Source organism: Mauremys mutica, chromosome 22 (assembly GCF_020497125.1).
Source record: "Mauremys mutica isolate MM-2020 ecotype Southern chromosome 22, ASM2049712v1, whole genome shotgun sequence".
In the NCBI taxonomy this organism is placed as follows: domain Eukaryota; kingdom Metazoa; phylum Chordata; order Testudines; family Geoemydidae; genus Mauremys; species Mauremys mutica.
In genome coordinates this window covers 17,066,053-17,077,230 of record NC_059093.1, presented here as the reverse complement: position 1 = coordinate 17,077,230, position 11,178 = coordinate 17,066,053, and the positions used below count along the sequence as shown (strand labels likewise).

General features: G+C 47.4%; 1 protein-coding gene across 1 annotated transcript in view; it reads left to right on the top strand.

Annotated features, from left to right (window-relative positions):
* The window catches only part of DDX25 (DEAD-box helicase 25), a 29,858-nt gene extending 22,437 nt beyond the window's left edge, over positions 1-7,421 (top strand). Inside the window, exon 12 of the mRNA XM_044996708.1 lies at positions 6,377-7,421. Within this exon, the coding sequence (XP_044852643.1) occupies positions 6,377-6,438 (62 nt within the window). The 3' untranslated portion in view covers positions 6,439-7,421. The remainder of the gene's footprint in view (positions 1-6,376) is intronic.
* The last annotated feature ends 3,757 nt before the right edge of the window (positions 7,422-11,178 follow it).

Here is an 11,178-nt window from a genome sequence, read left to right as displayed (position 1 = left end):
GACTACGGCTCAGGAGCTGCAAGTAGCTCTTGGCAACGCATAACATTAAAACACTGTGCTTTAATTATTAACCAGTCAGGATGCTTTTACTCGGTTATTAACCAGTTATGTTATCAGCTGGCACTAAATTATTAACTTATTTGCTGTGAGGATAATATAGATAACTATTTCCTCTGTATTTCATACCGTTTAAATAGGAACAGCACTGTAGTAAATGATACAATTAACTCAAACTACTGTGGCTCTTTTGGATAATGTTGATTGCTAATTTGGCTCCTGAACCACTGAGGTCTGAGTATCGCTGCCCTAGAGGCTCGGATCAGGCACCCAGAAAGTGAGGAACACACAGGGTATGTGCGCGCGCGTACACACACACACACACACACACACACACACACACACACACACACACACACACACACACACACACACACACACCCCTGCCAAAGTGAGCCTCGGAGCCTGGGCCAACAGACTTGGGTCATGGTGCAGGGCTAGAAATAGCAGCATGGATGTTTAGGCTCAGGGTGGAGCCCGGGCTCTGAAACCCAGTGAGGTGAGGAGGGACTCCGAGCCCAAGCTCCAGCCTGAGGCCGAATGTCTACATTGCAATTTTTAGCCTTGCAACACAAACCCCATGAGCCCGAATCAGTTGATCCAGGCTCGGAGGGTTTTTTTTGCTCTGTAGATGTACCCATAGTTAGTGATCACCTGTGAAAAGTTTGATTTAAGTGACTTGCCCAGTGTTGCAGAGGAACTGAGGCAGGGGTAGAATCCAGTTCTCTAGGGCAGTAGTTTTTAAAAAAAATGTCTGGCGACCCAGTTGAAGAAAATAGTTGAGGCCCGTGACCCAACGGAGCTAGGGATGAGGGGTTTGGGATGTGGGGGTGAGTGCTGCAGGGTGGGGCTGGGAATGAGGGGTTCAGGGTATGGGAGGGGGCTCTGGGCTGGGGCAGGAGGGGGCAGGGCTCTGGGCTGGGGGTGCAGGCTCTGGGGTGGGCTTGGGATTAAAGGGTTTGTGGTGCAAGAGGGGGCTCCGGGTTTGGAGGGGGCTGGGGCAGGCGGTTAGGGTGCAGGAGAGGCTCTGGGCTGGGGATGCAGGCTCTGGGGTGGAGCCAGGGATGAGGGGTTTGGGGTACAGGAAGGGGCTTTGGGTTTGGGGGGGCTCAAGGCTGGGGCAGGGGATTGGGGCACGGAGTTGAAGCACAGGCTTACCTTATGGGGCTTCCGGTCAGTGGCGCAACGGGGGTGCTAAGGCAGGTTTCCTGCCTGTCCTGGAACCGCGGACCCCACTTCCCCCCAGAAGCGGCCAGCAGCAGATCCAGCTCCTAGGTGGAGGCATGCAAGCGGCTCCGTGTGGCTGTCACCTGCAGGCACCCCTCCCCCCCCCGAGTCCCCATTGTCCAGGAACCTGTGACCCCACCTAGGAGCTGGACCTGCTGCTGGCTGCTTCCAGGACACAGCATGGTGTCAGAACAGGTAGGAACTAGCCTGACTTAGCTGGGCAGCACCGCCGATGGGACTTGTAACAGCCCAGTTGGTGGCGCTGACCAGAGCCGCCACAACCCAGTGCCTTACAGGGCAACATTCATCTGCATGAGACCATCCTTGATCTTCCTGCAGTCCAACTGCCTCCGATATTACATACGTTCAGAAAACGAAGCAGGAGTCCCACAGATAAGTCTGCTTCACTACACAACCCTCATCCATCCCCAGAGCAGGACCCTCCTGTGCACTGAACGAGGCCTGGAAAAAGAGTATGTGATCATGTAATTAAAGACTGTATCGTAGTGCATTTGCGCAAGTGGGCGGAATTAAGGTTGCATAGGCAACCTTAATTCTGGCATTTCCTAGCTTTTGCATGTTTGACTTTGCTGCCTTAATATCCTTTTTAACGTAGGTTTTTGTGTAATTTCCTGGGTTTTTGAAAAAGGAAACTGAAAAACAAATTCCATCATGCAGAATCTTGGGTCCATTCTAGGCTCTGGTGTGTGTGGGCACAGTCTCTTCTGCCTGTTCCTCCAAGCTTGACCCCACCTGCCCCATCCTTTCAAGCCTTTCCCTTCCAAGTCCTGTCTCTTCTCCTAGTCTCATTCCTTGGGTTTCTCCTCTCCGTACCAGTCCCTTGCATAGCAATCCTCGTCTCACCCCTCTCGATTCCCAATCCTCTTGCTCAGCCTGTCCCTCCCAGATCTTCATGTGATCTTTCTCCCCCACCCCCCGCCTTCCAGTCGTGCTCCCCCATTCCCTACCCTTGCTTGTTCCCAGCCCTGATCACGCTCCCTGAACTCCTTGTCCAATCTGTCTCCCCAGCCCCAAACTCCCTGCCCGAGTCTCTTTGTCCAGCCAGGCTCAGTTCTGCTTTTGCCCGCTGGTCTTCTCTTCAGCTTGGTGTCCTCCCCATTGGTTGCCAGTCTTCTTGCCCTTATCCCTATCTATTTGCCTCCCAGATCTGGCTCTTGTCCCCTCTGCGTTGGAATCCAGCAGCTTCCTCCTCTGTCCTGCCTGAGCCCAGCACAGGGGTCACTGAGATTTTAGGAGGGCGTCGTCCTGTTAGGTGCCCAGCTCAGAGCTGCAGTTGAAGGGAAAGTCCTACTCAGCCTCAGCTGGAGCATACCCAGCGTGGACAGATTCTTTGGTGAATTTTGTTGTTAAAATTGCACATGCTCAGTAGACTTCGGCAAAGTGATTTTTCAGAGATGTAAAACTTGGCCCGATTTGGGTGGATTTTCATGGGGATGGCAAAAGGCACATTCCCTACCACATTTCAGAATTCGAGTCCCTGGTCCAAAGCCTGGGGGTGTTAAAGGAGTTCAGAGAGAAAAGCACCAGAATTTTTTAACATGAGCAACAAGTATTTTCCCTAACCTTTTCCTGGAAACAGCTGAACTTCTTTGGCTGACATTTCAAAAACAATCACAGTAAAAAGTCAGCCCGAGGCAGACATCAGCATGGAAAACTTCATCCCAAGTGGCTAGGCTGCCGAAGTTACAAGCAACTGAAAACAGGGTCTTATAATGGGAAGTGTTGTGCAACCTTAATAGGTGTTACTGCCAGCCCCTATTATAATTCTGTTAACCATTTAGACTGTATGAGGCACGTGGGAGCAATACCATAGTAAATGAGAACACTTATTGTTTAGAACAAAAACAGGGACTAAACACACCTCACTTCCCCCCTCTAGAGGGCACTTTCCCATATTAGATTTACACATCTCAATCACTAGTGCTCCCTCACCTGATGTAGAAAGCAAGCCAAGTGCTGAGGAGGTAGGGCGGGAAGTATAATGAATTATGAGGGACCTCAGAGGGTCATCCTGTGGTGCTGAGGATGGAAAGGGGGAGGAAACATACCACGGTGTGTAGCCTTCCCCAGGTGAAAGAGAGGCTCTTCCCTGAAGATGTCTTTGGGGAAATGCTAGTAAGGAACGGGGGAGCTAGAGTGGGTCTAGAAATGCCAAGCCAAAGTAAGGATGACTCAGGAAGTGATGGGAGTAAAGTTGGATTGGGGAGACAGAGCAGAACCCACATGGATCGTTATCAGCATGAGCTATTGCTTCAGAAATAGTAGAGTACAGCCGGGAGAGGCAGCAGGTGCAGGGTGAACTGGAGGTGCAAAGCGGATGGGAGTGGTAATGGTAAGAGACTCTACTGAAGAGATGGAGGGATCAGAGCTCCTCCATCCCATGCCATCTGCTATTCAGCATGCTGCTTTGTAACACTCCAGCTAAAGTTCTGTGTTCAGTTTTTTTGGACTCCTCAGACCAGAAGGGTTTGATAAATTGCAGAAAATTCAGGGATGGGCCACAAACTGCAGCATGAGAGGGTTCTTGTGGATGCCTGAGGGAGCCAGGTGTATTCAGTTTGGAAGAGGGGAGAAGATAATGGAGTTTTATTCTAAAGGGACAGGGGGGAGTTATTCCAGGGTCTCAAATGAGGCAAGAATCAGAACAAAAGTCTCAGGAAATCCAATCTGCATATGAAGAATATATCCAGAGATTCAGCTGGTTGGAGGAATCCTCTACTTGGGCAGTTTGAGATGCTGCCACTGTGTTCACAAAGAAAAATGGACTGAATGCTTGAGATGCCTATGCAGAACCAGCCCAAGAATGGGTCATCCGGCATCTCCACCACAATCTACAAGGGCCACTTCCAGCTTTGACACGCGAATCTTATCCATGTTAAAGGCCAGAGACTGTTTGATGTAAGAGGGGAAGTTGTCTCCTGCCTGTGTACTGCCCGCTAGGAATGTTCTCACACTGTGCTTTGTTGCTCACCTGCTTGCTTAGCACAGCTTCTCAGTGTGACTGATTAGAAGCTGTTACTGTGGTTAGAACTCGTGACATGGCAAAGGGCAATTTCAACAAATGCCCATTTAACCTGTTGGACATTTTCATACTGGTTTTGGATTGTTTCAGTCCAAATGTATATTTTTCTCAGACAGGAAGCAAGAAAATGGCCCAAATTACCCCGGCCTTGTAAAAAGGCATTGAGTTTTCAGGAAGTGCTTGTATGTCCAAGTCTAGTCATGTGTGGAGTTCGCAAAATGAGCCTTGCTGTTGATTCCTATGGTATTAAAAGCTGAGTGGAATTAATGTAGGATAATCTGACTTTTCTTCTTTTTAGCCGCTTTAATGCTGTAAACCTGAGCGTAACTTTGAGATTGAGAAAACAGTCAATTATTTAACAAAAATAATGCTTTGTAGGTGGAACTCTTTATTTTCTAAGGGTACGTCTACACTACCCGCTGGATCGGCGGGTAGTGATGGAGCTATCTGGGATCGATTTCTCACGTCTAGTGTCGATGCGATAAATCGATCCCTGATCACTCTGCCGTTGACTCCTGTGCTCCACTGTGGCGAGAGGCGGAAGCGGAGTCGACGGGGGAGCGGCGGCAGTCAACCCCGCGTCGTGAGGATGCGAGGGAAGTCGACCTAAGATATGTCAACTTCAGCTATGCTATTCTCATAGCTGAAGTTGCATATCTTAGGTCAATCCCCCCCTCAGTGTAGACCAGGCCTAAGAGTTTCCAAACATTCCCTAATCTCCACAACATCCCATTAGAGTAGGTAGGGTTGGTGAAGTAAGTTAACAAGGGATGTGATTGGAAATATCAGTCTAACCGCATCTGCTGTTTTTAACTTATGAGAAGCTCCCAATGTGCATCGTGCTTGTATAGTAGCCTCATGTTGGCAGCTGCCTTAATCCCGTTTACATTGTGCTTCTCAAAGCTTATTTGACTATCAATTGAAGCACTTTGACTGGAAATACGATACTGAACACTTAGTCGGATATTTCCGTCCAAAAATAGGAGTACGTGTATGCAACAAAATATACTGTAACGTTTTGTAGAATGGCTCCTAACCAGAATTGGTCCGTACCCCTTTTGAGAATACAAACACTATTACTCATTCCAATCATTGTAGCAGTACCTCAGTTCGGTAGATGGTGGCGACTAACATCCCTAAAGACCGAGATCTTCTGTCCGCAAGACAATCGTAGCATGGACAGCAACAGCACAGCTCCCTCATGCATTTCTGCCGCTGTGCCATGCCCCAACCTAGAGGAATGATCTTCACAGGAAGTTCTGCCTAGCCTGCCAGCAGTTCCAATAGTTATGTTGGTGTTTGCATCAATGTTGTCGACTTGGTTACTTACATACACGTGCATAAATCTAATGCAGAAGAATGTATAGTTGGTACAGCCCCTGATATGATTAGAAATATGCTAATCAAGTTATAGCCTCAGTTATCAGTGCCTCAGTGAAATATATTGAGGGTCTCCATTTAATTACATGAGTTGAGTTAAAATAAGCAGAGCAAAAACCAAACACACATTAAGGTGTGTGACTTTTTTAGTAGCCGTAGGAACCAGGAAGCACCTAAAGTGACCAAGTTGCTGCACAGCAAACATGAGATTCAGAGAGTAGCTGGCACAGCCGTGCCACTTACCTGGAATCTGGGCCACCATCCATTATTCAGGCATTTCATCGAGCCTGTTCAATGGCAGTTGTTATAACTAAGCAGAAGTATTGTTTCAGGGGCACTGTTAAGTGGATTCTACAGGAATTATTACAAATAGCGAACGTCAACGTCTCAATTGTAATATTGACTAATGCAGAACATTTGACAGACGCTGCCAACTATGTTGTGCCATATTTCTCTCTTTTTTTGTGAATATCCTTCAGGTTCTAAAGATCTTTCTAAATCTACCACTCTCTCTAAAGCAGCTTAAAAATCTAACCGACTTCTATGTCCCTGCTGTGAGTGGCCCTACTAAATGTGTGCTCTGCTGCTGAAGCAGAGGGTGTGCTAGGTGAGTGCTGTTTGCAGACCAGAATGTAACTCTTTACTTGGTCTTTTTTTTTTTTCTCTTAGAGACCAAGATTAAGCAGTTGGACCCAGATGACATGGATGAGATAGAGAAGACTGAATATTAAATAAACATGGGGTGTTTGGAATCAAAGGAAGATTTTTTTCTTTAACCTTAGACCTCAATATTTTTTCTGTTTAAAAAATTGAAATAGTTTAAGCGAAACGTATTGCCATGTTTGGAAATGATGATACGGTATCCTTTGGGAGGCTATATTTATCATAAAGAATTTAGGAAAAGAAAAAAAACCCTATTCTCATGATTTCAGAATGGTTCCTATTTTCCCCTTCTCATGGCCTCCTGTGTTTTTGTCTAGTGTGTCTCATTACCAAGATATTGGCAGGTTTAATAAAAAGCGCAGGAGGAGATTCTCTCACCTGACCAAGCTTCCCTTTCCCACATCATTCCCAGGGCACGTCTCCATCAAAAGTCGTGAAGCAAGTTGTTCAGATGAAGTAAACTGCCAACACAAAACTGACAGCTGTATGATAATTGACACCAATCATTAATATAACTAGCCACTGGATGGCAATGGTTGCTTTCACAGTCATGGATGAGGCAACACTGACTTTCCCACAGAGGAATAATAAAGAAACCACACTTCCCATTTTAATCATCAGGCCTCGCCTCTGCTCTCCTGTTATATCAAGAATTAAAATAATACATGTGCTTGTTAACTTCCTTTCCACTAGATGGCAGCATTATTTCATAAACATAACCTGCCCTGTAGCTCTGAGCATCACCGGCTTTGCATTTTACTTGGGGAACTACGTTTTCTTTTATTTCAGAAATATTGTTTTGAGCCTGAAGTTAAAATCTTTTTAGCTGATCCAAGATTACCTCAGGACAGAGAGAAGTCAAACTTTCCTGAGCCACCAGAAACTCTCAACTCTGACCTACCTCTTAAAGACTCTGGACAGGGAATCAAGTCCTCTTTAGAATTTTTTGAATGTTTCACTTAAACAGTATCTTTCAAAGATAGTTGAACAATACGGGAGGTTTTTAGAACTATTCTCTCTATCAACTGCGTTACTGAAATATTTATCCACTGCTTTACCTGTTCTGCTCCTTGTTAGATACACGGACAATGAAAAGTAGGTGTATTAAATGGCTCGTTTGTTTCTCAAAGTCAATTTCTTACTTTGAGTTTATTTCTTCTCACATCAGTAATACTGGAGAGGACTCAGTGCAAGGGATGATCCAGTGGTTGGGAAGTAGCTTGGGACTCAAGATGGGGGTTCAATTCCCTGCTCCACCACAGACATGTGTGTGACCTTGGGCAACCCACGTAGCCACGCCGTGCCTCAGATTCTCCATTTTAAAGTGACAGCAATAGTGCTTCTGTACTTTGTGGTGGTGTGATGTGCTCAGATAATACAGCAATGGGCTCTATAGAAGTACCTGAGAGAATTACACCCAGAGAGAGTTGAGGAACTAGTTACTCTAGAGCCAGACATAATGCAAGCAGTTGCTGTGTGTCGAAAGCTTGCACAGCTCTATTCAATGCACCTGAATCTTGACCTGCAGCACCTCTTTGTATGTGTTTCTAATGTGCCCATCACTGTGATATGTGGCCTAAATTGTCTACAAAGATGCCAGCTCTGCTCTTCTGTGGTCTGGCTGCTGTTGAGTCTGTTAGTGGCAGCTATTTCCGTGAGAGGTCACCTGCCCATTCTTCTCTGCTGCATCACAGCGAGAGGCGATTGTGAAAAAGTGCAATGCCTAAAAGGATGTCAGGTTTATCTGAATGAGTTCCACAGTCGCAGACCCTCTGCTGAAAATGGCCTGTCCCTGACAGCAGAACTTCTGTGTTTGTCATCCACAGCTACCCGGTACAGCGTATCTCGCATGGGAAACAATCCAGAGCTCTGGTCTCTCACTCTCTTCATTCTGTCTGCAGCACACAGCATCAGTTCGCTTCTAAAACACCTTTACTTTCATCCTCAGGCAAAGTGTCTTGCTATCATCCTTCGTGGAGAGGAGAAATGTGCAGCTTGCAGTGGGTAGGGCCCTGTTCAACAGGAAATAGTGCAGTCACTAGGCTAATAGACAAGAGAAGGAGGTGTTCCTTGCCCTTGTAACAATGTGTGTAGTATTTCTGATGGGAGTACATAGGATATAGCTCAGGAAGGGTCCTCCTGGGTTACTGAGCCCAGTCCCCTACTATCTCAGGCAACCCTGTCATAGAATCCTCTTCATAAATTCATTAGACACCATCTTAAAACTAGATAGGTTTCTTGCCCCACTGCTCCTATTGGGAGGCGGTTCCCGATCCTCACTCCAAAACCCTTTTGATTTCTAGCCCAAATTTATTCATGGCCAGTTCATGCCCATTTGGTTTTGTGCCAACATTGTTTACCCTCCCCCGTTGTATTTTATAGAGAGCAACCAGATCCCCCCTCAGCCATTCTTTCGTTAGGCTAAAAGACCCCAAGACTGTGTACTATATGTGACAAAGTTCCTCCTCTACCTTGGTGGGTCCTGCGCTTTATGGCAGATTTGCTCACCTCACAGATTCACCCTGTAAGTCGGGAAACAGCCCAGAGACCTTCCCCTCTGGTAGAAGCCACAGTCCAGGTCAATTCCTCCTGTGTTTGATCAGGAGTTGGGAGGTTTGGGGGGAACCCGGGCCCGCCCTCTAGTGCGGGTTCCAGCCCAGGGCCCTGTGGACTGCAGCTGTCTAGAGTGCCTCCTGGTAAAGTTGCGTGACAGCTAGAACTCCCTGGGCTACTTCCCCATGGCCTCCTCCCAACACCTTCTTTGTCCTCACCACCGGACCTTCCTCCTGATGTCTGATAACGCTTGTACTTCTCGGTCCCCCAGCAGTGCCTACTCACTCTCAGCTCCTTGCACGCCTCTTGCTCCCAGTTCCTCGCATGCGCTTCCTCTCCCCTGGCTCCCTTTGGCCTGACTGGAGTGAGCCCTTTTATAGCATCAGAGGGGCCTTAATTAGAGTCAGGTGCTTAACAGCCTCACCTGACTCTTAGCAGGTTAATTGGAGTCAGGTGTTCTCATTGGCTGGAGCAGCCCCTGCTCTGGTCACTCAGGGAACAGACACCTGCTCCTCCAGTGGCCAGTACATCTCCCCTCGACGACTCTGCTGTTCCCAGCTGGCCTGGGTCTATCACATATGATATGAGGGCAGACACCTGTCAGTAGAAGAGAGGTCAATGTACTAGCCAGCCTCTCTTCCTCCTCATCTCTGCCTTTCCTCTACTTACCTTGAGCCAACCACTTTTCATCTCTGGCATTGGGACCTGGTGTAGCATCTGCTGAAGGAACGTACAACTAAGTGTCGTTGATGTATTGCTGATACTGGAGTATCTGCTAAACTAAAGGAGCTTGGTTTGAACGTTGTGGTCCTTCACACATGAGAGCTATAGGGAGAGGAGCACAACTGTCCACTGAATTACTGGGACATGTTTGAGATGAAGTAGCAAAGCCAGCTGCGTGCTACTCTCTCCATTCCTGGCTTTGCGGGAAGGCAGCATTTTGTGCTCAGTGGTGAAAGCGGCTGTGAGATTTAAGCATGGCTATTTCTCCAAGGCCATCCACTACTACTGTCAAAGCTTTCTTTGCGCTATTTCATAGCCTAGGTCTTGCTTGTGAGGATGTTGGCTGAGGCCCGGCATTGCTGTTGTGAACTAGTCACTACCTTCTCTGATAGTGCCAACGAATGGCAGCGTGGAGGCGGACGGTAGTGGGTGAGGGGACAGTCCTGTTGTACAGAAGGTTGATAGGATACTTGAAAGCGGCTGAAAATTTGCCCTTTTAAAGAGAGCATGGATCTCCACATGCTCTTCACCAGCTTTCACCAGCCAGGAGGCAAAGGGGGGTTGTCTCACATAAGTGGCCCAGGTTTCTCAGTACTTTTATGGCCTTAGCTGGTGAGACTGGGCCGAATTCTGCCAAGTGAGATGGAACAGCCTGCTTTGCCTTGATCTCCTAGTGTCAGCTGTTGTGTTAGGCTTTTAATAGTGCTTATTGCCTGCATCTCTGAGCAGTGCACAAAGTTAAAGTGCAAACGCCTGTGAGTGTTTTCTTATTACTCTGACTTTGGGTGTAGTTGGAACACGGCGCATTTTGTCATTTTTTCAGTGCCGTAGGAAGTTGGTTCTTTGCAGCTGGCGTGCTCAGGGATGGGAAGAGGTGAAGGCAGTATGGATTGACTGGTTCACGTTTTTGTAGAGTACTCTGGCTGATTGCGAGTTTGGGGAGTTAAGCAAGTCAGGTTCTTTACAGGCTCTGGTCTATGCCTTCTTGCATACGCTGCTATGGTGGCTGCTGATCGGTTTCAAAGCAGGTCTTGGCTTCACAGGTTGGAGTGCAAATACTTTATGTACGTCCTCCTCCCTTCTGTTGTATTAGGGAGCCTGTGGGTGTACTGCTGAAGTCATCTAGAGCAGTCTCAGTGACAGCAGGGAAGGTCGGGTGCCTTGTCCAATGTTAGGTTGACCAGTGACTGTGCATGATGACTGCCAGCAGTGGTAGTGAACAGCTGCTGATCGCAGGGGTGCAGAGCAAATCTGCAGGGAGCAGCCTGTAATTAGCCTCTTAGGTCTCTGGTGAATGCTTCTTTGAAAAGCCTCTATGCAAAAGTGTATGGAGGAAAAACAGAGGGTGTAGGGAGGAGATATTGAATACATATCCCATAGCTATTGGGATCATTTGATATATCAGTGTTGGTGTTTATGGGTTGCCAGAAAACGTCGGTGTTTGCATGTCTTGTCTTCCACTTTCAGGAATTTGCTGGTACTTAGAAGCTAAATTTCCTATGGAAAGTATCAAACACCTGCTAAGGAGAAGT